Raw genomic sequence first — 26,406 nt, forward strand, 5'->3', positions numbered from 1 at the left:
CTCAAAAAGCCAAGTCCTTCTTTTCCTTTCGTTTTCCCTCAACTTTCCCTTCTGGGTTCACAGTGGTAGAACAGGAAGATACTCTGAGATAAGCAGACCTAGGCTGCAATCTCATTAGCTTGGAAGTAACACTTAAACCCTCCCACCTCATCTAGAAAATGGGGATGATCAAGCCTTCTTAAAGATTTAATGAGGTTAGAGTTCATGAAGACTTACAAAGACCATGCTGGGAGTTCCCTGGTGGTCCAGTGGTTAGGAGTTGCTTTCACTGCCGTGGCCCAGGTTCAATCCCTGGTCAGGGAACTAAGAGCCCACAAACCGCAAGGCACAGCACCCTCCGCCACTGCCCCCCACAAAGCATGCAAAGCACCTAAGTGCTCAATTCACTTTGTTTCCCTGCCTTTCTAAAAAGACACTGTAGCCGGGAAAGGTTCAATCCAGTCCTTGCCTAGGAAGAGATGACCTCCTGGTATCCATCAGAGTCTAAGTTCTTCAGAAACTTTCCATTATTAGCAAACACACGTTTCCCTAAGAACTGATGAAACCAAAGCCTCGTTTTTAATTGGCCTGAAATAGCTTTTATGAACCTCTGCAAGCTGCTCTTAGGCACTTATTACAGATGGGGAGGATCTTAATCCAACGGAGTTGGCTTTTTTTAGAATTAAGTCATCAGTAGACCGGGGAGGTCTGGGGAGGTCTGGGGAGGCTGGAAACTAGACCCTCGAAATCTCATGAGTAAGTTTTTACTCTGATGGTACTAATAAGATGGACAGATGAGCTTAATGATGGTTTTAATGTCTCGTCACTAAATCTGGTCAGGGCCTGACGCGTTAAAATGAAAAACAGCTCTCAGAGACGGATCTCTAAGTCAGCTTGGTGTTACCGTTCTCAAAACCTAAGAAGCGCTTTGAATCACCACAGCGGGGCCGCCCGTGTTCCTGAGGGACATTTATGGAAACATGTTACACTGTACGTGTGGTGCCACCAAACACGGGTGATTCATCCAAGGAAACGTGCCAAAACAGAACTGGGAAGCGGAGCCGGGTTTAACTGCACACCCCCTGGAAACTTCTGCACCATGTCTCTGGAATGTTCTCGGGAACCGAGCGGCCTCCAAGAACGAGAACACCCTCGTCCCCTGTCTCCCATCACTGTGGCATCTCTCGTCCCCTGTCTCCCATCGCTGTGGCATTTCTCGTCCCGTCTCCCATCGCTGTGGCATTTCCCGTCCCCTGTCTCCCATCGCTGTGGCATTTCCCGTCCCCTGTCTCCCATCGCTGTGGCATTTCCCGTCCCCTGTCTCCCATCACTGTGGCATTTCTCGTCCCCTGTCTCCCATCGCTGTGGCACTTCCCGTCCCCTGTCTCCCATCGCTGTGGCATTTCTCGTCCCCTGTCTCCCATCACTGTGGCATTTCTCGTCCCCTGTCTCCCATCGCTGTGGCATTTCCCGTCCCGTCTCCCATCGCTGTGGCATTTCTTCAGCGGCTGCGTGAGAACAGGGAGCGACACGGTCAGTGAAAAGCATCAGCCGGTCACCGCCTGGAGCAGCGAGGCTCAGCCCCCAGCTTCTGACACCGAATCCTCTCCCTCCGCCCGCTGCTGCCCCTGCAGCTGAGAGGCTGGCTGCCTCCTGACGGCTCAGCCCTCCAGCCTGCCCTCATCCGGATGCCAGCTCGGGTCCCTGCCACTCCCCTGCACAGCCGCCTGCAGTGCCCCGGTGCCACCAGGACCAGGTCAGACCCCTACTCGTAGACGCGCCCCGCGTGACCTCCCCTCCCGGGCGGCCGCTTCTGGGACCACGCTGCCTGCAAGGGCCTGGCGTCCCGTGTCCAGGGGGCGATCCCCTATTTACCCTCTAACACCTCCAGGTACCACCAACCCTGTAAAGTCTTTCCGGGTGGCTTGCATCCCTTTGGACCCCACCAGTTTCTGTGGCCATCCCACCTTGTACACATCCATTTAACAAATAATTATCGAGCGCCTCACAGATGTCAGACATGGAGTACAAGAGGTGCAGCACTGGCACAGCCCCCACACCACACGGTGCCCGCCACACTGAATGGCAATTTTTGGCTCTCTTGGGGCCAGAGCCACGTTCTGCTTTATCTCTGTACTTTAGTGCTCAGCCCGGTGCCTGGCACATAGGAAGTCCCTGGTAACATTTTTGCTAAGCACTGATTGCAAAAGAAGGAGTTCCAAGCAGCCACTGAATAGCTTTTACAAGTGACTTAATAATGACGGTAATGACAGAAACAGCAGGCACCATGCTTACTGAGCACCTACGATACACCAGGCACGGTGCGGAAGCCATCACGTGCACTATTTAATTCCAGAACATGTTACGAACAAGGTGTTACATCACCCTCATCTTACAGAGCAGAAATGTGAGGCTCAGAGAAGTCAAGGACCTAGAGGATGGTGTCCCCAGCGCTGGCCAACAGAGCAGCCACGTGCCCCTGCTGAGCACCTGAACCGGGGCTGGCGCAACCGAGAAAAGAATTCTTAATTTTGCACAATTTTAATTAGTTTAAAGAGTCACATGTGGCTAGTGGCTACTGTGTTCAACAGTAGACTAAGGTGTCTCATTTGTAAACTGAGAAGATGAAGTAAATAAATCCCAACATCCTTTCCTGCTCTGAGAGCCCGTTGTTGTACCGCTGGCCTCACTGCAAGGAAGGAAGCACAGACTAGCAGGTGAGGAGAATACGGAGATACAATCTCTTCTCCGTGAGCACATCTATGAAACGACCAGCGCGCATGCTTTCAACAAGCACTGCCTGAGACCAACAGATACGCCAAGCACTGAGCTAGATGCTGCAGGAGCCTCCAGACAGGCAGGAGCACCCCTGCAGAAGAGCACAGCCAAGGACAGGGGACAGAGGAAGGGGCGCTGTCGTCAAATCCGGGTGCAGTACAGACATTAGCAAAAAAGGGGGGACTGATGGCCGCATGAACATAGGACAGAGGAACCCCAACGGAAAATATGAGGCAGGTTTAGAAAGCCACTTGCAGCAACTTTTGAGAATGCAGTAAAGGGAACACGTGTTAGTAATTCTGCAGAAGGAAATACCTAGAATCCATTTCTGTAATTAGCAGTCACTACATGACTCGGGGCATGCGTCGAAGCCTGTGAAAAGCTGGTGAAACTCCATGAATATGCTAAAAACCACTACACACTTTAAATGGATGAATGGTATGGTATCGTATGTGCTCTGTGTCTCAATAAACCTGTATGTTTTTTAGAAGCTGCTAAAAATTAGTAACACAATATTTAGACAACCTGAAACCTTGATGTGAAAAGAAGTGCTCAGACAACCCCTCTGAAACCTCTGTGGGATGATAGGGGGCAGGCCAGCCCCAAACGGACATCTTAGAATCGATGAAGTGAAGGCCGAGGAGTGAAATGCCGGCAGACCCACTGTGGACCCTGCCTGCGGCGACCTCAGTACTCAACTGCACGCAGAACTGCATTTTGAGGTCGACTCATCTACGCGGCATCGCCCAGACCCGGAGACCGACCGCTGAGGAGACGACATGCTGGGAACATACCTCTTCCAGGCTGAGCTGCAAGTACTCAAAGATCCTAAATGGGTTTCTTCTGCATATCAGTCTCTTTTTTGGCGACAACTGAAGAGAAAAATAAAATACATACAACAACAAATGAAAGCACTACGTGTTACCTGGAGGAGGGTGCATTTTAAAATGAACGTTTTCTTCTAAATTTCCCAGATTCACATTTGTTGGATTAATTCTGTTAAAAAAGAATATATTTATGTAGAAAAATAATTTACTATTTATGTAGAAAAATAAGTTTTCGTTTTTCTACTACAGCTGACCCTTGAACAACAAGGGGGCTGGGGTGCTGACTCCGGGCGGTGGAAGGTCTGCATGTAACGCACAGCCGGCCCCGGCCCCGCAACGTCTGCGTTCTTTCCTATCTGCAGATTCAACCAACCGCAGGCCGTGCGGCAGTATGGTATTAACTACTGAAAAAAATCCTCTTTCGTCAGGGGACCCACATTCAAAGCCATGTTGTTCAAGCGTCAACTCTATTAACAGTCTGACTTAGTTCCTTTCTTTTATCGCCCATGAACTTTTCCTGCAGTTGTGATCATTTTGTCGGTCAGTTTTATGTGCTGCTTTTTCTCACCCAACTGCACTTCACAAGCACATGCCTACATTCTAACGAAGACTTCATAAACTCCTCTCTAAAGGCGAGATACTTCTTCAAACGGGTGTTTCTCATGCTATTTAACTATTAGACTGTTTCTCACTTTTAGCTGCTACAGGTGATGCTGGGGCAGCTATCTTGTAGGTCCCTTAATGAAGCGGATCTAGTTCTGCGCCCCGGGCTCCTCCTGTGAGGGCTGCCCGCCCCACCTGAGCCCCGGCCCACCGCGACACTCAGGACCGGGGAACTACCCTTGCCTTTCTTCTTCTCCCTGGCAAGGGAGAGAATGTTACTGGACCTGCTTTACTTCATATGTTATGTTACGCATTACAGATGTATGTTATTTAAATATTATATATATATATATATATATTTTTTAAAGTTAACCTATTCACAGACTTCGAAGTTTCAGTTCAAACAGCCCTCACGACTACTGGGACCTCAGGGGGACCCAGGGCTGGCTGGTGCCCTTGGAGGGTCTGCAGTGCGTGTCCTGCACCAGCTCTCACATATCCCGGGTGCTGAACACGGGCCTGCTACCGGCTCCGAGCAGGGGACGTCCCCGTTGGCCAGCATCTCCTCTGGGCCAGACACAGAAGGCTCTGGAGGAGGCGATCTCGCTCCTTCTACTTACGTCCCCACCGGGGGTGTCTTCCCTCTCACTCACGGCACACACGACTTCCTCCACCAGCACGTAGAGGTGCCCAGGCCCTCTCTCTCTGGCCGGGACCAGACCCGCTCGTTGGCTGCTGTCCCCAGGCCGAGCGCCAGAGGGCGGGAGGAGAACATCCTGTTTGCCGCAGCCGACATGGGGCAGGGGAGCGGTGGCCTCCGCCGCGTGTTCACCAGAGCCGTGGGCAGGTATCGGGTCAGGCCCAGAGCCCTCCTGCAGGCGGTCTGATCGCTTGCTGGGATCTTCCAGATCGCGCGACTTTCCTGCAACCCCATTCATGGCAGAAAGTTTCTCTCTATCTGCTGTGCCTTCCGTTTCGGTAACCATTTCAGAGTTCAGCTCATTACACAACGGGATCTCTTCATTCCTTTGCAGACAAAGATGCTCAAGGGGCTTTGTGTAATCCTCAAGGAGTCTATGCACTGTGCTCTCATCCTGGCCTTGTCTTTGCATGAGGTTTGTGGCCCATTCCACGCTACGCTGATACCTGCAAAGTAGAAATTCTGTTAGTAACAACACTTAAATTTCAATATTTAAAAGACAGCGGAATGTGTGAAAAAGATGGGAAGGCAGTATGTCAAAATGTCTATGGTTCTTCTCAATGATGGGCTATAGGTTTTCTTTTATACTTTTTTGCATTTTCTAACTGCTCTGCAGTAATTATCTACTACCTTTAAAAAAAATTTTATTTTATTTATTTATCTTTGGCTGTGTTGGGTCTTTGTTGCTGCACACGGGCTTTCTCTAGTTGTGGCGAGCGGGGGCTACTGCTCATTGCGGTGTGCAGGCTTCTCACTGCAGTGGCTTCCCTTGTTGCGGAGCACAGGCTCTAGGCATGCGGGCTCAGTAGTTGTGGCTCGCGGGCTCTAGGCGCACGGACTTAGTTGCTCCGTGGCATGTGGGATCTTCCCGGACCAGGGCTCCCCTGCCTTGGCAGGCGGATTCTTAACCACTGCACCACCAGGGAAGCCCTATTACTTTTTGTTTTTATTACACAGCTTCACCTAATTTTGCTTAATTTGAAAAAAAATGACCCCAGTTTAACAAAGTGTGAAAATTTATGTAATTTAAAATTGGTGGACCAAATGATTTAGGTAAATTTAAAGAGAAAATGGCCATCCTTTGTCAGGGTTTGTTTTGCATTATTTTCAAGTTTGGTTATCATGTTTTCAGATATGTATCTCAGTCATAGCAAAAAGTCTTTGTTTAGTATTGGAAAACAAAATGAGAATTTTAATAAACATTTTTCACAGTACAATACTTACTAATGTCTCCACTGTGAATGGAAAGAAATGATCACAGTTACATACACCCAAGCATCTTAATAAAAAATGGCCCTTTTTCCCATAATTTTCAAAATATATTTTAATGAGAAAATACATGCTTAGTTTCCTAAACTTGAAGGCAAGCCCTGAACACTTTCCAAGTTACAAAAAGTTACAGGCAAGACAAAAGGATTCTGCCTACTGAAGCAGCGTCAACACCTGACAAGGCTGCTGGGATGCGTCATGTGACATAAGACGCCACACGTGTGTGGAATCTGATCCGCAAAGGCGGAAGACTTTGCAAAACTCGAGCACTTTTCGCCTCCACCTACAGCAATCAGTCCGCAAAGCATCGAAGAAGACATGTGGCTTGTGGGAAGACAGATGTCACTTTTCTCTTCACCTTGAGTATCCTGCCTGTATAAGGATGATGGGATACATCATAGTCTATAAACTGATAATTACACAAAGTGAAGCAAGGAAGCTGGCTTCTGTTTTTTTTTTAAATTATTTTTGGCTACGTTGGATCTTCGCTGCCGCATGTGGGCTTTCTCTGGTTGCAGCGAGCGGGGGCTGCTCTTCATTGCAGTGCGTGGGCTTCTCATCGTGGTGGCCTCTCTTGTTGCCAAGCATGGGCTCTAGGCGCGCGGGCTTCAGTAGTTGTAGCTCGTGGGCTATAGAGAACAGGCTCAGTAGTTGTGGCTCGCAGGCTCTAGAGCACAGGCTCAGTAGTTGCGGCGCACAGGCTTATTAGTTGCTCTGCGGCCTGCGGGATCTTCCCGGACCAGGGTTTGAACCCATGTCTCCTGCCTTGGCAGGCGGATTCTTTTTTTTTGCAGTATGCGGGCCTCTCACTGTTGTGGCCTCTCCCGTTGCGGAGCACAGGCTCCGGACGTGCAGGCCCAGCGGCCATGGCTCACGGGCCCAGCCGCTCCGTGGCATGTGGGATCCTCCCGGACCAGGGCACAAACCCGTGTCCCCTGCATCGGCAGGTGGACTCTCAACCACTGGGCCACCAGGGAAGCCCTGGCAGGTGGATTCTTAACCACTGCGCCACCAGGGAAGTCCCATTCTGCTGTTTTTAAACAAGAGATCTGTGGCTGATTAACCCTGATTCATCAGAACAATCTCCAAGCTGTCCACACACTGCTTATCCTACATGGGGATAAACATGCAGCCCTATATACTGGGGACTGTATCTTAGATGTAAAGATTAAGACCTGGCAAGGCTGCTCTACACCTACAAGGCAGGATGGTGCAGTGATTACACACGTGGACTCTGGTCCTGCATGTTTTGTGTGCAGCCCTGACTCTGTCCCTCATAACTGGGTGACAAAGCCAATGAATTAACTGCTCTGTGCCCATTTCCCCACCCCTACGATGGAGATAAGAGTACCATTACCTCATAAGGATCACGTTATGTGTTCCTTTTTATAATCAGCACAAAACGTAGCTGCCCAGAGAGCAGCAGGGTGTCTCCTCTCCTGTATGAAAGGTACAGCCTCTCTCATGTGCAGTTAGAAGGACTTTCATATGAGAGATCTAAAAGGATCTATGCTCTTCATGTCACCTGTGACACTGGCTAAAGCCTTCATGGCTCTATGGATCTCCTGTGTCTGAACACACATTTTCGTGTCATGTGTATTTTCCTGGGGAAGGGATTCACAACTTTCATCAAATTCCCTGATTTAAAATATGTGAAAGAAGCACAGCATTAAAGGTTCAACAGCTCGCACTTTGAGCAGGAGATGTGGAACTGAGAGAGAGAGAGACAGAGACTGCAGGCGCGCGTGCGCACGGGTCCCTGCTCCGCCCTCAGCAGCAGAGTGGCCAAGGCAGATGTGAGTTCAAGCCCTCGCTGTGAGCATGAGGTTCTCGTACCAGCTACGTGCCCTCCCCTCCAAGGCTCGGGGATAACTGGGCCTGCCTCAGGGGGCTGTGCAAGGATGAAAGGAGATGAGACATGTGAAGTGCTCGGAACATAGTAAGTGTTCAATAAATATTTGTTACTTTACGACTGTGGGATTTTTCGGGAAGACTTGAAAAATAAAGTCACTTTGACTCAGTACCTATTACATTAAAAAATACAAACGACATTTTAATGGATGGAAACGTACACCTTAATGAATCACTCTTAGGGAGCAGGGGCAGCCGTGTGGGCCGAGCACTGTACCAGAGCTGGGCTCCGGAGCTGGCTCTTCCATGACGCCGAGCTGAGCCGCTCAGCACCTGACAGCTTCTGCTCTTCTGCCGAATGCCGGGATCACGCCACTTTCCTGCCTCGGATGACCTCAGATGTTTGTTTATGGAAGCTTAATGCAACAGCGGCTGCTAAGGCCTGTGGAAGAAAGCCTCTGACTCAGCCTGTGATCGACACACGGCGACGCGGCACAGAGCACGTGCCCTCTCGTTGGCAGGCAATGCCCTTAAAAAGTCCTGCTGTGATTAACCCTGAACACTGCTGGAGAAGCAGCAGCAAGAGAAGAGTGAAAAGGAAAAGCTGGAAAACATGAGGCGAGAGCAGCAGGAGGCAGCAGGTGCGATGAGAAGCAGCCAAGGGCCTGGTGACGCAGACCTGCGCCGGGGCCCCAGGGGCACCGAGCAGGGCCGTCTGAATACGGCTCAGCTTCTCAGGTACCTCTGCCCTCAAGCACACCTCTTCCATCTGCAGCAAACATCCTGCTTCACCTCTTACTGACCGAGTCCTATTTATTACTGGAAGTTCATAGCAATACGGTTTTGAGGCGGGTCTGCTTAGGTCCAAGTACTGACCTTGAGCAAGGTAACTAACCTCCTCCGGTGCTCTTTCCTCCCCTGTCCAAGACAGATGATCACAGGACTGACCACCTGGGGGGATGTGAGGACATGGAAAGCTAATCCGCACAGCTGCTATGAACACAGTGCCTATCACACGGACTTACACCCCAGAAACGCCGGCACGTGCAACTATGTGATTACTGGCCGGGCTCCGGAGTCACGCTGCCTGGTTCGAGCCCACAAACCCTTGGGCAGCTCTCTGTGGGCTCCCTATGCACGTGATGGAAACAACCACGCCTACCTCAAAGGTTTCTCCAGAAGACGAGCTGAGAGCACACGGGTAAAACATGTGGCCCGGTAACGGCCCTGTTGGAGCATCAGTACCGACTGGCTAGGACAATGACGCTGCTGCCGATGGCAATACCTCTTCGTCACATTCATCACAGAAGCGCTCCTCTCTCCACTCCTCTTCCCCTCCCACTAGACTATAAAGCCCCGAGAAGAGGACGGAGGTCTTTCCTCCTCTTGTATCGCCAGCAGCTACCCAGTGCCTGACCCAGGGGCGCCCGCAGTAAGTGCTGGCGGGAGCACAGGTGCGGAGGGGGACCAGCTCCATCCCCGGGGCTGCTCCTTCCAGGACACAACCCTGCCAACTTCAGCCCCCACGCGCGTCACCGGAGGGCCCGGATGCTCACCTCCAGAAAAGATCACACGGGGGGTTCTCGTCACCCAAGGACGACTACTGTTGGAAAAAGGCCAGTCAGAGTGAACCCACTGGAAAGAGGGATCCAAATTTCTGGGGAAATAAACAATGATCACAAGTACTTAAGTTGGACAATCAACCTCAAGGTATGAAAAGGAGTCCATTTTCCTAATATTTAACAAAATTTAGGTTGTGACTGCAAGTTTTATGAACTGATGATGAAACAAGTATCGATGGGGGGGTGCTGGGGGGGGCCTACCTTCCTGACAGAACTGTCAGATGTGCTGAAGTCCTACCTCTTGGCACCTGCAAATGGGACCTTATCTGGAAACAGGTCTTCTCAGATGTAATGAAGTTAAGATGAGGGCAAACTAACTGGTGTCCTTACAAAAGAAGGGACGTTTGAACACAGACATAGAGACACACAAGGCGGACCACCACGCGATGATGTAGGAAAAGACTGGAGTGATGTGTCTACAAGCCAAGGAGGGCCAAGGACTGCTGGCCACCACGAGAGGCTAAGACGAGGCAGGAAGGACCCTCCCCTGGAGCCTCCTGAGGGAGCACAGCCCCGCTGACACCTTGATTTGGGACCTCTGGCCTCCAGAACCATGAGAATAAATTTCTGTTGTCTTAAAACGCCAAGTTTGGGACTTCCCTAGCGGTCCAGTGGTTAAGAATCCATGTGGCAATGCAGGGGATGCCTGCTCGATCCCTGGTCGGGGAACTAAGATCCCACGTACTGTGGGGCAACTGAGACTGCACGCTGCAACTACTGAGCCAGTGCCACAACTACAGAGCCCACGTGCCGCAACTACAGAGCCCACGCGCGCCGGAGCCCACGTGCCACAACCAGAGAGAAGCCCACGCACCGCAACCAAAGATCCTGCCTGCCGCAACTAAGACCTGATGCAGCCAAAAAAACAAAACAAAACAAAACAAAAAATCGCCAAGTCTGTGGTACTTTGTTACGAAAGTGACGCAAGGGTCAGTAGAATTCCTGGAATGTTGCACATTCTACAGAGCTTACCGAGGGATAACCTTCAGATCGGGGGCGCGGGGGGGGGGGCAGTCCCCCCCTTCCCCGGCCCAGAATCTCACATATTCAAACGGGCTTGCTGCCGTGTCATCTGTCGTGCCAGCCCGATCGGGATGAGGTTCTGAGGGACGGGCTCCTGCTGTTTCTGCATCCTGGTGTTGGCTGCAGCGGCCTGTCTACACCGCAGCCCCCGGTGGAACGGGGGCTCGGGCAGGTCCTCGCAGGCCCTTCGCTGTCCCCCAGCCGGCGGCTATGGCCAGAGCAGCCCCTGAGATCTCCCAGGTGCCACCGCCTCTCGGGCACTCCCCGGCCGTGGGGTTTCAGAGCATGAAAAGGAGCCGTCAGATTCTGCCAGAACGTGCCAGAAGCAAGACGAAGAACCACTGTAGGCTTGAGAGGTTTCAGAGGCTTCACGGAGGAGTTGCAACTTGAGCCGCCCCACAGGGGTGACGAGCGTTTAGAATGAGGGACACTTACTCAACAAAACCCTGCCAAGGGAGCACTGGGTGTGGGGCTGCAGAGGGGAACCGCGCACGGTCCCTGCCCTCTGACAACCGACAGTCTAAGTCCAGTGTGTGACGTACAGCACGGCGACAGGCGCCAAGGCAGATTCCGCGGGGGCAGCGGAGGAAAGGGCTGCGTGCAGCCGCTCCAGGAGACTGGCACGTAGGCTGGACGGGCGGGAACAGCGAGCGGCTCGCGTGCCTGGTAGCTGAGGGAGGAGTGTTCTGGAAACGCAAACCGCATAAACAAAAGCCCAGAGGAAGGAAGGAGGGTGGCTGTGTGGGTGGTCTGTGTGAGAGCCTCTGGGCAAGTGCGGAGCCATGAAGGAGGACAGGGCTCTTGACACCCACACAGCGCAGGCGGCCAGCTCCAAACCTACGTACCTTAGGGCTTACAGACAATATATGCTACAGGATTAGTGTTCATATTTTGGAAGGAATTTAACTGGCAAAGGTTTTGGCTTAGGATTGTTTTTAAAAATAAACTTACTTAGTACAATTCAAATATGATTTGATCCACATTAAATTCAGACATAATTTTCAAGGACACACCTACTACTACTACCACACACACACACACACACACAAAAGGTGTGGACATCAGAAAAGGCTACCTGAAAACAGATCTGATTTAAACCATAATTTTGCCCAAGGTCAAAGTCCACCAAGACTTACTTTTTCGACGTGATTACAGGCATGTCTGTCTTCATATCTGCAACAACAAATAAGTGCTATTAGTTTAGACAAATTTTCCTTAAGGGGGAAAACACTGACAACCTAGAAAAAGACAGAGAATTTCAAGATTCACAAAATCTCACTTCTAGAAGGTTGAATGAATCCTGTCCAAGCAGCCAAACAGGTGCTTTATACACCATCACTCCCTGCACCCACGCCCGGGCAGGCGCTGCTGACCCGTCAGGGCTCTTGCTGGGCTCAGATGTGACCTCGGAATCCTTCTCAACACTCCAGCTAAGCAGCGACAGCGTGGAAGGGGAAACTCTGCCACCTCCGAATGCTCAGGCCCTCAACTTCTAGGCGAGAGTACCGAAGCCCTAAAGTTACACACTTTACCTCCGTTCTCTGTGTTCCATCAAGCATCTTCTGTGACAGCTGCTCACATGCGCCTAAGGAAAGGGATGCTGAAGTAGATCTCATGGCGGTGGTAGCTCTGGATGTGGCTTTGGGAGTTCCAGGCTCTAGTTCCAGCTCTGGGCATCTGGCTGGAAGAGTCTTTCCGCTTAAAATGTTGACCAGGTCACTAACAGTGTGGGTTTTTGTCCCGGTCCTCCCTGACACTGCCTTTGGGCAGCTCATCTTTCCTTTTCCTTTTCCGCTTCCCCTCTGGTGCTCTAAAGGCCTGGAATTGATGATGTTTGGCCTTAAAATCCCAGGGAGGTTGAGTTCACAGACTCCTATCTCATTAGTAATTGGACCTAAGGAGACCTCCCTCCTTTGGTAATTTAACAACAAGCTACAATTTAGCACGTTTTACTGACAGCCTTCCACGTGCCAAGCACAAGATATACGGAAGTAATAAAGCAACTCCCCTCTGCTTGAGATACTCACACTCTAGCTGGGGAGACAGACCAGACATGACTGATTCTAACTCAAGCTAATTCTAACCCTTCTTGAGCAAGGACAGTACGTATTGTAAAGGGACTGGCTTACTTTACCTGGAAGGGTTAGGAAAAAACACAAAGGAGAAGGAGTAATTGAGTGGGGCTCTGAAGAATGAGTAAGAGTTCGCCAGGCAGACCAAGGGAAAAAGGCAGAGGACACCATGCACAAAGGCTGGGGATGGCAAACGCACGGCAGTTTCACACATCGGCCAGCAGCCCAAGGTGGCCATGGTACCAACGAGTAGAAGAGGGTGGGTGGAGAGGGAGTAGAAGATGAGGTTGAAGCCAAAATGTTGAAATGGACATTTGAGATCTACTTCCTGAGGGCAGCCCACAAACTTAATCTCTGTTTCCTTGGCCTAAATTCATTTCCTTCAAATTTCTACCCTACTTAAAACGTAGTTACTACATAAATCAGGAAAAGATTCCCAACTGTTAAGACCATTACACTATTTGAAAACTTTCTATTTTGGGGGGGCCAACTATTAGTAACTGCTGAAGCTGGGTGATGGGGACAGGCAGGGTCATTACGCTACTTGCTCTACTTTTTTTCTCCCTTTTAAAACCTCTATGAAAAAACTGAAAACATACAAAAGTAGAGAGAACAGTATAATAAATGCCCATGTTCCCATCACTCAGCTTTAAATTAACTCATGGCCAGGGGTGCTCTTACCTGTTCTTCTGCCCACTCCCCTGGCCCCCAGATTATTATTATTATTATTATTATTATTATTATTATTATTATTTTTTGCGGTACGCGGGCCTCTCACTGCTGTGGCCTCTCCTGTTGCAGAGCACAGGCTCCGGACGTGCAGGCCCAGCGGCCACGGCTCACGGGCCCAGCTGCTCTGTGATACGTGGGATTCCCCCGGACCGGGGCACGAACCCACGCCCCCTGCATCGGCAAGCGGACTCTCAACCACTGCGCCACCAGGGAAGCCCCCCCAGATTATTTTGAAACAGGTCCCTCATATCACTTCATCTCTAAATGGTTCAGTACATCCACAGTCACCATGAGAACATGCCCAGGCTGGCCTGTGGAGGACGACATACCCGGTACCCTCCCCCCCCTCATGCCACTTGAGGCCATCCTCGACCAGCTGACAGCCATCCAACAGACAACCAGACACCAGTGAGTCCAGCTACATCCACCACTGGACTTCTAACAGCACAGCCAGTGGATCCATAACTAACCAGATGGGTGAGCACATCCAGCCAAGATCAGTGGACCTACCCAGCAAACCCGGAAACTCAAATGAGCAATCTGGTTGCTGTTGAGAGCCACTGAATTTTGGGGTGGTCTCTTTTTTTTTTTTTTTTTTTTTTTGTGGTAGGCGGGCCTCTCACTGTTGTGGTCTCTCCCTTTGCGGAGCACAGGCTCCGGACGCGCAGGCTCAGCAGCCATGGCTCACGGGCCCAGCCGCTCCGCGGCATGTGGGATCCTCCCGGACCGGGGCACGAACCCGTGTCCCCTGCATCAGCAGGCGGATTCTCAACCACTGCGCCACCAGGGAAGCCCTGGGGTGGTCTCTTAAACAACACTGTGGCAGGAGATACAAAGTCTATCCCATTAGGACTGAACAGTCAAACCACCATGTTTTAAAGTCACTCAAAATAGCTTCCTCTGTGACAATGTGAGAGAGTGGCAGGGACATATACACACTACCAAATGTAAATTAGATAGCTAGTGGGAAGCTGCCGCATAGCACAGGGAGATCAGCTCGGTGCTTTGTGACCACCTAGAGGGGTGGGATAGGGAGGGAGGGAGGGAGGGTGACGCAAGAGGGAAGAGATATGGGAACATGTGTATATGTATAACTGATTCACTTTGTTGTAAAGGAGAAACTAACACACCATTGTAAAACAGTTATACCCAAATAAAGATGTTAAAAAAAAAAAAAAAAGCTTCCCCTGTGACTACACCACCTTGCTGTCATGTAATACATTTACAAGGTTCCAAGGTCAAACCTATAGTCTCACCTCTCTCTCCATCCTGGTCCATCCCTCGCCCACAGGCATTAAAAAAAACTATGATTTATCCTTCCTGACATTTCAAAAATATATTTATATTCCCCTCCCCCTAGATAAGCCATAGCATACTTTCCTTTACGTAGCTTTCTTTGCTTGGAAATATACCCCAGTGATGTCCCATCCCTACCTCAGCTCCACAGCAGGTCATTATGTGAACGTCCCATAGTTCATTCAGCTGCCATCCCCACCCTCATGGACATTTTGGTTGTTCCCAGTCTTTTAACATGAGAAACAGTGTTGCAATGAATAGCCTTGGGCTCTTTCTTTTCATATTTTTGCCAGTGTATCTTTAAGATAAATTCCCAGAAGTGGAATTGCTGGGTTAAAAGTAAATGCATATATTGGGCAACTGGATATCCACAGGCAAAACAATGAAGCTGGACCCATACCTTACATCATAGAAAAATTAAATCAAAATAGATCAAAGGGGCTTCCCTGGTGGCGCAGTGGTTGAGAGCCCACCTGCCGATGCAGGGGACACGAGTTCGTGCCCCGGTCCGGGAAGATCCCACGTGCCGCGGAGCGGCTGGGCCCGTGAGCCGTGGCCGCTGAGCCTGCGCGTCCGGAGCCTGCGCTCCGCAACGGGAGAGGCCACAGCGGTGAGAGGCCCGCGTACTGCAAAAAAAAAAAAAAAAGATCAAAGATCTAAACTTAAGAGCTGAAACTATTAACCTCTTAGAAGAAAACACAGGGAAAATCTACACAAGCTTGGATTTGGTAATGGTTCCCTAGTATGACACCAAAAGCACATGAAAAGAAAAAAAAAATTAAAACGATAAATTAGACTTCATTAAAATGAGAAACTTTTACCACTTCACACCCATTAAAATGGCTGGCATCAAAAACAAAAACAGAAAAGAACAAGTGTTGGTGAGGATGTGGAAAAATTGGAAAACCTTACGCAGTGCTGGTGGGAATGTAAAATGATGCGGGTGTTATGGAAAAGTTTGTGGTTCCTCAAAAAATTAAAATAGAATTATCATATGATCCGTCAAGTCTACTCCTAGGTATACACAGAAAAGAAACAAAAACATATGTCCAGGGCTTCCCTGGTGGCGCAGTGATTGAGAGTCTGCCTGCTGACGCAGGGGACACGGGTTCGTGCCCCGGTCCGGGAGGATCCCACGTGCCGCGGAGCGGCTGGGCCTGTGAGCCGTGGCCGCTGAGCCTGCGCGTCCGGAGCCTGTGCTCCGCAACGGGAGGGGCCGCAACAGCGAGAGGCCCGCGTACCATAAAATAAATAAATAAATAAATAAAACATATGTCCACATGGAAACCTGTATGTGAATGCTCACAGCAGCACTACTCGTAACAGCCAGAAAGTAGAAACAACCCAAATATCCATCTTTGGATAAATGGATAAACAAAACAAAATACATCACACAATGGAATAGTAATTCAGGAAAAAGTTCTGATAAATGCTACAGCATGGATAGACCTTGAAAAAATTATCCTAGGTGAAGGACACAAAAGATTTCCACTTACATGATATATTTAAAATGGGCAAAATCAAAGACACAGAAAGCATATAAAGGTCACCAGGGGTTAGGGGGAGAGGAGGATGGTGGGGAGTAAATGTCTATATGATTTTTCGAGACAGTCAAGTCCCCTTCGTAACGGCCATACCACCTGCACTCCCACCAGCAACGTGTGACACTGTTTCTCAGGGGCTCGCCAATGGGGCACGTTGTCAAACTTTCTGATTTCTGTCACTGATTGCTGAAATGGTATCTCAGTGCAGTTTTAATTTGTATTTTTTCTTGCAGTGAAATATTTTTAAAAATCCTTTCTAATTCTGTTTTAACCTGCTGGTATTGGTTATGTAATTACCATGAGAATCCCTTAGAAAAATACACCCAGATGAAAGATTTATAAATTAAAGAGGAACAGCAGATGGAAACCATACACATTAGTATGTTTTAACAAACACATCAATGTCATGGTTATTGTTGTAAACTCCAATTCTAGAAATAAAATATAAAACCCACCTTGCATACCGGTGAGGAGGCACTTAATTACTAGTACCTTCCACACGCACAGGACTCTGCTGAGCTGCGCTTAACAACAGAAGAGCCTCAATAACACTTCTGATAATTCCAGAAATTAGACGAAACACTTTTCCACCAATCATAAGAACCCTTTCACCTTGATCAGAATTATTCTAGTTGCTATTTTTACCAGTAAAACTGCCAGTGGCATGTTACTTCTCCTCTAGAACTTTACTGTATAATCTGGTCTTAGAGCTAAAAATGAAGAAAAAGATAATTTGCCGAAAAGAAGTGAATGTTGCCCAAGTTTACCTTTCCATTTAGCAGCCAGCTTAGGATCTGAAATGGTGAAGTCTGGACGGCTTCTGGACAGGATACCTTTTCCAAAGTAACCCTTCCGGGAAGAGAAACAATGACGTGAGCGCAGGTTCGGCTATCAGCTTTTAGCTGAGGGAGAGTAACTATTTGAGGTAACCAGAGAGTCACTGCATTTTTCACAGCCTGACACCTTCCCTCTGGTTCTAGATAATCCACGATTTTACTAGTAAACATCTTAGCGTTTTCTCTCTCCCATCGTCCGAAGGGAGCTCGGACGTTTCCGGGGCGCCTCGCCTGTCTCGTGAGTAGTGGCCTCAGTCCAGGTGAGGCGAGCTGAAGGTGAAGGGCGGGCACAGGCAGGACTTCCTCCGCACGCGTGGATGAGGAGCAGTGGCCGAGAAGCAGGAGACGAGCCCGCCAGGGACAGAAAGCTTCCCGGCTTCTCTTGCATGCAGAACTGAAGTTCTGCTCTTCTCCTTCCTGCGACCCCAACAACACCGATCGCCCAGCCCCCGTTTCTTAAAATTAGAAAATATTTAAACCCAGAGAAAACTGAAAGAATAATAAAATGGACACCCGCCACCCTCCACCCAGATTGAACAATCAGAATAAATCACGTGTAGGGCACTTCACGAAGCCTCCGCCTAATGTTACATATTGCAAATAGGGAGGAGACTGTCCTTGGCCTAGACCCCTGTCTCAGTTGGGTCAGTGCCACCCACTGTATCCCACTTTGGGAAGGTGGCTACAACAACATTTTTTTTTTTTGCGGTACACGGGCCTGTCACTGTTGTGGCCTCTCCCGCCACGGAGCACAGGCCCCGGATGCGCAGGCTCAGCGGCCACGGCTCACGGGCCCAGCCGCTCCGCGGCACGTGGGATCCTCCCGGACCGGGGCACGAACCCGCGTCCCCTGCGTCGGCAGGCGGACTCCCAACCACTGCGCCACCAGGGAAGCCCCTACAACATGTATTTTATATAAAATGTCTAGAGAGGGCACATTACAGGAACAGGAGGTGGATCAGGAGTGCCTAGGCTGGGAGTGGGGACAGGGATGAAGTACAGTGAGCACCAGGGAACCTTCTGTGGCCACGGGGAATGCGCTACAAGTGGACTGTGATGGTGGCTGCACAGCTCTATGAATTTATTACAGTCATTGCATCCGGCACTTACAATGGGTGATTTTTTTTTTTTTTTTCGGTACGCAGGCCTCTCGCTGCTGTGGCCTCTCCCGCTGTGGAGCACAGGCTCCGGACGCGCAGGCTCAGCGGCCACGGCTCACGGGCCCAGCCGCTCCGCGGCACGTGGGATCCTCCCGGACCGGGGCACGAACCCGCGTCTCCTGCATCGGCAGGCGGGCTCTCAACCAGTGCGCCACCAGGGAAGCCCCAATGAGTGATTTTTATGGCTGTAAATTATACCTCAGTAAAGCTGCTTTAAAAATGTCTCCAGTGTTGAATTGGCTACGGGGGAAAAAATAAGCAAGCTTCCAATCTCATCCCAAACCTATTGCTGATGGAAAAAGCAAAAACTGGAACTCGCCCTCATTTAAGAAGAGGTCCTCAACCAGGAGAGCGAGCAAAGGACATGCTGAAGCCCCATCTGGTTTGGCCTGAGCCAGAACTATCTGCCACCCTACGGTTACCTCTGGGGATGGAGTGGCAATGAGAGGGAAATTTTTACTTTTTACCCATTACATTTCTGTAAATTGCTTGAATTTTTTTTTTTTTGTTTTTACAATGAACACGTGTTGCTTTTATAATCAAAAAACAAGAAAGGTCAATGCACTGACCCAGCTTCACTGGCGAAATGTGGGTTTGTGGCTGGGAGTTGTCCTCTGGGCTTATGGCTTCGGGGCACCTGATTCTGTTCCTACATTGGACTAAACTGCAAGGAAAGCGTATGCGTCATTCGTGGTCTGTTTCTGGGGGTGGATGGGGAGAGAACGGCTGGCTCTGGGCTGTCAGGAAGCAGCAGAGCTGAGGCTGCCCGCACATACCTTCCCGTAGAGCTGCTCCATATCTTCTGCGTTCCTCACAATCACATTGTTGTTTATCATCTCGGCCCGGAATATTCTAAAGTCCTTCTTAGGATCACAGTCCTGACCGAAAGGGATCGGCAGTGGAGACTCATAGCTCTCGTACACTCTTCTTTTCCTCTTTGGGGGACGGAAAACTGCCTCTGCCATTTTCCAAGGTAACTGTTCTTTAAAGACTGTAATAAATAGGGAGAAAGAAACAAGTCAATCAATAACTGTACTGACCAAACATGTGAGTACATTTATATCCAGGCTCAGAAAACCCTGTGGTCTGTGGGGAAAATATTTATAAAGCAGTGAACAAAAAGGCAGAGTAACGAGAAGATTTTGTTTCAGCAGCACAAACCCTACCCACCTAGGGTATCTCGATTACTTCCCACAACAACGCCGTGGTACCATTTCTCATTACAGCTGACGAGACTGAGGCCTAGTGACAGGTCCATGGTCACAATGCAACTCGCAGGTCTCCTGACAGCGAGCCCAGGAGGATTTCTGCCCAGGAGGATTCCTCCCATCCTCTCAAGCGGCCGACAGACATGTGCCGAGCACCCACCAGAGGCTCCCAATCATCAGAGGTGCTAGGGATATAAAGAGAAAACCAAAAGGACCCTGTCCTCCGGCTTCCCTGGTGGCGCAGTGGTTGAGAGTCCGCCTGCCGATGCAGGGGACGCGGGTTCGTGCCCCGGTCCGGGAGGATCCCACGTGCCGCGGAGCGGCTGGGCCCGCGAGCCGTGGCCGCTGAGCCTGCGCGTCCGGAGCCTGTGCTCCGCAACGGGAGAGGCCACAACAGTGAGAGGACCGCGTAACACACACACACACACACACACACACACACACAAAAAGACCGTGTCCTCAAAGAAGTTAAGTCTAGTGAGCACCTCCTTTTCCAAAAAAACAACCTTAAAATACGTTCCAAACATTTGGTCAATCACCTCCCAGTTTTTCAGGTAAACTGATAATAATAACAGCAGCAGCAGTCATCATTTACGGGTCTATTCCTCAGCACCAAGCATGAGTGGCTGAGAGCAGGAAGTGTCAAGCCAGAGTGCAGGGATGGGAATCAGCTTCACCACTGCCCAGCTGTTCAATGTGAGGCAAAAGTTACTTGATCTCTCTGTGCTTTGGTTTCCCCATCTGCAAAATAAGGATAAATACAGACTCCATCTTATAGTTTACACCCATAGGAGCTTAGAGCAGCCCTGGCACGCAGCGTTGAGTGCTCTGCACGTTCACCATGATTACTATTACTATTATGGCGCTATTACTATTAGCACTAAGAACACCGTGTGAGAGATGCGGAAACAGAGCCAGGTTAGGCAGATGTTGTCAGAGGCCTGGAGGGTAGTGGCCCTGAATGACCCCGGGGCTGCTGAACGCTGAAGGCCACGCTCTTCCCTCTGGGCTCCGCTGTGACCGCAGGCAGCAGCTGCCTCCCTTGTTTGAAGGCTCACTGTTTCCCCAGGTTAGGGGCTGAAGGGTTACAGAGAATTATGGAGAATTATGGAATTACCACGCGCCCAGCCCTCTGAGGGAGGAAAAGAAGGCAAAGCCAGCACCTCTCCCTTCCAGGCCTTACCCTCAACCCGAGCAGACAAAACAAGGACAAAACGCACACAGGCTGCAATTCAATAATGGCTGGGGGAAGGAAGTCAAGCTGAGTGCATTGTACGATAAAGACAGAGAGACACAGCAGATGCATTTAACTCAGGAAAACTCAACCACATGCAAGGGGGAAACACAGACAGTGCAGGGGACTGGGTCAGGTGCTCCACTCATTGGGCAGGTGCCCTGGAATGAGACAGGGGACCTGAATCTGCTGCGCCCTCAGTCCCGGCTCTGGACCCGACTTAACACGGACCGCACATCTGGTGCTTGAAGATACAGTGGAGCTGTATCACACACGTGTTCAGCCTCCAGGTCTCCAAACCCTCACAGAGGAACAAGTAAGACTGATTATTTAGGTGCCTCCTGCACTCAATACCAGCATCCTGTTGGGCAAAGGAGGTAATCAAGCCTGAAACAGGCAATGAAGGAGGCAAAGCTGAGGCAGGAAGCTGAGGGGCTTTAAAGGCTTACGCCCACTAAAAAGAAATCAAAAGCCTTGTCCAATGTGTAATGATTCCTTTATCCACCCTCCCAAAGATGCTGAGGAATTAAATGAGGACAATGAAAAACAAAGACCAAGGAAGTTAGAGACATGGATAAATCAATTACAAAAGTAACAATAAAAAGTAAGAATCAGCAAGTTGGAACCGTCATAGTAGCATTGCCAAAGTACTCCAAGCAGCAAAATGCTGAAATAATTTAATTTCTAAATAAGAGTCCTTCAATGGAATTAAATAATGAGCACACTGTATGCATTTTACATACATCTATGTGTGTGTGTATATATGTATACACACACACACACATATCGCTATACAGCGTTCATAACAATACTGTATACACCATACGTTAAGGGACAATTAAGATTTCCTCCCAAGGGCATTTTAAGTAGATTTTCACTTGCCAATTTATCACTCAACCCAAGCAACTACAGTTGACCCCTGAACAACGTGGGATTTAACTGCATGGGCACACTTACACCCAGATTTTTATCAAGAGTAGACATTACAGTACTACACCATCCACGGCTGGTCGAATCCACAGATGCAGAACCTCGGATATAAAGGAACCAGGGATACAGAGGGCCGACTATAAATTACACTCAGATTTTTGACTGCAGAGGTCAGAGCCCTGACTCCCTGCGTTGTTCAAGGGTCAACTGTACTGCACTTAGCATTCAATTGAAGAGAGCGGCAATTTGTTCTAAAAATTAAAATGATGTTGTATTGGCTTTTTTTGAGGCAGGATGTGGGTCTCTAGTGAGGCACCTTCTAGGGATTTCCAGGAATAATTCGAACATTTATGATCATCGCACTTTTATAACTTAACCTCTGGTTAGTATTTGATTTGTATATATTACATTTGAGATTTTTCAGAAAGAGAAAAATTTAATGGCTAACTTCAACAACTTCCAATTAAATTCTCTCAAACAAGTGAAAAAGTTCTGTTTCAATTTGCCTGGTTTGTTTAGGATTTTCCCTTTCAGATTGCTATTACACTCTAAAAAAAAAAAGGCAAAAATGAGCTATGACACTTGATGGCAAGAACTCTGTACTCCAACCCAAGTTTGCATGACAGAAGGTTCCTGCCACAAAAGATTCCCAGTTTTTCACAAAACCTCAAAATCCCAGGTTTAGCGCCACCTCTGCACGTGACATGTGACATGTGACAGCGAGCACATCAAGAATTTGGATCGGGCTTGCCTGGTGGTGCAGTGGTTGAGAGTCCGCCTGCCGATGCAGGGGACACGGGTTCGTGCCCCGGTCCGGGAGGATCCCACATGCCGCGGAGCGTGCTCCGCAACGGGAGAGGCCACAACAGTGAGGGGACCGCGTGCCACACACACACACACACACACACAAGAATTTGGCTCTTAGTAGGCCTTCCGTATATGCAAAGCTGCCATTACAATCATGTGACTTTCAACACCCCATGTAAAGCTCCCGGAACACAGTTTCTTCATCTTCAAACTGAACAGAACTAGAAACACATCTGGAAGCCACTCAAATGTTAAACACTAAGTAATCATATGATCCAGCAATTCCACTCCTGGGTAGATAAAAGGAAACTGAAAACATGTTCGTACAAAAATTTGTACACAGGACTTCCCTGGTGGTGCAGTGGTTAAGAATCTACCTGCCAAGGCAGGGGACACGGGTTTGAGCCCTGGTCCAGAAGGATTTCACATGCCGTGGAGCAACGAGGCCCGTGTGCCACAACTACTGAGCCTGTGCTCCAGAGCCCAGGAACCACAACTACTGAGCCCACATGCCACAACGGCTGAAGTCCGTGAACCTAGAGCCCGTGCTCCGCAACAAGAGAAGCCACCGCAATGAGAAGCCTGTGCACCGCAACGAAGAGTAGCCGCTGCTCGACACAACTAGAGAAAGCCCACGTGCAGCAACGGAGACCCAACGTAGCCAAAAATAAATAAATAAATGAATATATATATATATATATATATATATATGTACATGAATGTTTACAGCAGTATTGTTCATAACAGTCAAAAAGTAGAAACAACCGAGATGTCCATCAACAGATGAATAGATCAACAAAATGGGTTATATCCATATACTGGAATATTCTCAGCCATTAACAGAGGAATGAAGTACTGATACAGACTATAACGTGCGTGAACCTTGAGAGCATTATGTGCAGTGAAAGAAGCGAGTCACAAAAGACCACACATTGTGTAAGACCATTAATGTGAAACGTCCAGAACAGGCAAATCCAAAGGGCAACGCCGAGTAGATTAGTGACTGCCAGGTGCTGGGGGAAGGGAGCTACGGGGAATGACTGCCCATAGGTATGGGGTTTACCCTGAGGAATGAAAAAGCTTTACAGTTAGATTGCAGTGATGGTGTTGGCTGCATAACTCTGAATATATTAAAATCACTGAATTGTACACTTCACAAGGGTGAATTTTATGGTATATGAATCATCTCTCAATAAAGCTGAAAAAATTCAATAGGACAAACCAGAAAATCTCTTGTGTCACAGTTTCGTAGAAGAGTTGCCTTGTGCGGAATTTGGAGGGCAAAGCAGGGGAGAAAGGATTGAGTTTCTTATTCCCCGTATCTGCAATAGGCATTTCAGAAATGTTTCTTCAGTGCCAAGACAGGAGACCAGCATGATGGGAGATGTGGGATGTGAGTACAATTACAACAGCTAACCATCACTGGGAGGTACAACATGCCAGGCGTTAACTGTGCCAACGCTACACACGTGGGTACCACTACCCGCATTTCAGATAAGTAAATGGAGGCTTCAAGGGGGCAGGTCACTTGGCCACAGTGCCACAGCTGGGAAGATGAGAGGCCAGTAAGGCAGGGAGACAGGGCGTGGTGAGAAGACTGGCTTCAAAGAGGACCCCCGTCTGAAGCACACACAAAGGTATAGGAAGGACTGGGTCATCGGTCAGGGGGTTTGGGATGTGAAGGCTTGATGCCCGTGCAGCTTCTCAAGCCGGGAATGACAACTGAAAAGTTTAAGGAGGAATTCCCTGGCAGTCCTGTGGTTAGGACTCCATGCGTTCACTGCTGAGGGGCCGGGTTCAATCCCTGGTTGGGGAACTAAGATCCCACAAGCCACTTGGCAGGGCAGAGGGAAAAAAAAAAAAAATTTAAAATAAAAGATTAAGAAAATTAAACTGGGGTCATATATAACGGTTGGCTCTCAAGGCTTGGCTGCCCTTAGAATCACCTGGGGAAATTCTGAAACTTCCAATGCCCAGGCCTTACCTACAATTACATCAGAAATTCTGGGATGGGACCCAGGTGATTTCAATATGTAGCCAAAGTTGTCAACTACTGGTGATAGGGTGGCCTAGTCAAACTCAATGCCAACAGCCATCTCCACTGTACAGAGGAGGAAAGGGACTTGGGTCGACTGCTATGCACTTGTAAGGAAGGAGCTGTTACTTTTCCTTTTCTAAACGTGGGCATACCAACTCGAGGCACCAACAGTGTTAAGTACATTTACTTTTCTATCAAAATCAGAACTTGTTCCTAATTCTTCCCTTGAGCGGATAAGCTAACACCTTTTAGGTGTTCAGTAAATGTTTATTCCAAACAAAACAAAGTAAAACAAAAAAGGGGGGAGGTAGCTGCATTTAACTTTCCAACCCTGTGGGCCCACCTTGCCAAAGCAGCCTGGTTAAAACCTCCCACTCAGCAAAACTAACATTCTCCCAATTAAAAAACCGTTGAAGCTCCAAATGCGTACCTCCTGGGCCAGGGGAGGCAAGGATTAAAGGGAGAAGGCAAACAGTCGTGCCTCTGGGGCGCTTTCAGGTTAGAACCCGAGACTACACATGTAAACAAACGATAAACCTTTGCAAGCTGTTGTGAGGATTAGATGGGTAATTGTGCGAAGGAGCCTGGTACTGGGCCTACCATGCGAAGTGCTAGCCCGACAGAAGCTCTAGCTGCAACTAATGATCAAGAAGTGTTAAGGACCCAACAAACCCGCAACTCCTTGTCATTACGCATCCCTTTGCTGGTTCCCTAGAGTGGCGCCCCCAGCAACCCTACTAGCGGCTAAAGCCCCACTCGGGCAGAGCCGGTGTCAGGTGCACCTTGACGTGCTCTACCCCCAGCAATGGACGTGTCGTCAATGTTTCCAGAAAGAACGTAAAAAGGAGGGCTACAGGTACACGGAGAACAGGAAAGTGGAACAAGGAAGCCAAGCCCCGCGTCCCGGCCCAGTCTGGTGCGACTCTGAGACCCGAGGAACGTTTTGTGGGCCGCTTCCGCTCTCGTCCCGGAGGGCTTTCGAAAAAGGTGATATTTCCTCCCGCGGCGGAGGGCACCCCCTTGCGCTGCGTCACGGCGCTCAGCGCCCCGGGACGCCACCTGCCCCCCGGACCCCGGAGCCTTACCTTCCTCTGCCCTACGCGCTCGCCGTTACCCCGGAAACGCCGGCCGGTGGGGGCGGACACCGCTGCCGTCAAGCAGTGCGGCCGCAAAGCCGGACGACTGCGCAGCCGCAGAGTCCGGGGGCGGGCCCACCGGGTGTTTGCGGAGCGCACCTGCGCAGGGCCTTAAGGCGGGTCTTCGGTGGGTGCTGCTCGTTACTCGCGAGGTGTAAGGCAGGGGCGGCGCGTCCTGGTTCCTACCTTCCCTGCGATCGTAGCGCTACTCCCCTGCACAGATGCTGTTCTCGTTCAGTCCCCACAACAATCCCTCAAGATACATTTTACAGATGAGATCTAAGTTACTTATCCAATGTCACGTAGTTGGGAGGTACTGGAGTTAGAGTGATAGGACTAGACTCAGACCTCAGGTCTAAGGACTTGGGGTCCTCGCCCCTGGGGAGATGGGACTCTTGAAGCGACCGGGCTTGATATGACCCCAGCCCTGAGGAAGCGGGTCCGCTGAGCTCAGCCCGCAGACCTCAGCTTTCTCAATGCTTTTGTATAAGTGCAGCATGCAGGGAACCTGTAAGAAGTGCCCCCTCACACAGGGCACTGACCAAAAGCCACTGTGGGCACTGGCCGCCCTGTGCAGCGTCAAGGACAAGTCAAGGACAACAGGCCAGGGAGTCAGACCTGCATTTGCATCCCCACCTCCCCGCTCACTGGCTGTGTGGTCTTGAGTGAGTGACTTAACCTTTCTGAGCCACAGTTTCCTCTATGGAAAAATGGGTCCTCAGGATTATGAGGGAGGAGCAAAACAAAAGTGCCCTGGGAAC

At 49.7% G+C, this 26,406-nt stretch overlaps 1 protein-coding gene across 5 annotated transcripts in view; it reads right to left on the reverse strand.

Annotated features, from left to right (window-relative positions):
• The window catches only part of TSEN2 (tRNA splicing endonuclease subunit 2), a 51,630-nt gene extending 25,934 nt beyond the window's left edge, over window positions 1-25,696 (reverse strand). For 2 of the 5 annotated variants that reach the window (XR_010842462.1, XM_059076113.2), the window contains exons 1-6: window positions 25,595-25,685; window positions 19,069-19,283; window positions 17,064-17,145; window positions 11,789-11,825; window positions 4,808-5,333; window positions 3,552-3,629 (exon numbers count right to left, since the gene is read on the reverse strand). Coding sequence is in view for 3 of the 5 variants with exons in the window: in XM_059076113.2 (XP_058932096.1) it covers window positions 3,552-3,629; window positions 4,808-5,333; window positions 11,789-11,825; window positions 17,064-17,145; window positions 19,069-19,257 (912 nt within the window). In the remaining 2 variants the exon portion in view is untranslated. Of the gene's footprint in view, window positions 1-3,551; window positions 3,630-4,807; window positions 5,334-11,788; window positions 11,826-15,225; window positions 15,373-17,063; window positions 17,146-19,068; window positions 19,284-25,594 lie in introns of those variants that run through there. The other 3 variants (XR_010842463.1, XM_067043411.1, XM_067043410.1) reach the window with 2 other exon arrangements.
• Window positions 25,697-26,406: the final 710 nt, after the last annotated feature.

This window comes from Kogia breviceps, chromosome 10 (assembly GCF_026419965.1).
Source record: "Kogia breviceps isolate mKogBre1 chromosome 10, mKogBre1 haplotype 1, whole genome shotgun sequence".
Taxonomy (NCBI): Eukaryota; Metazoa; Chordata; class Mammalia; order Artiodactyla; family Physeteridae; genus Kogia; species Kogia breviceps.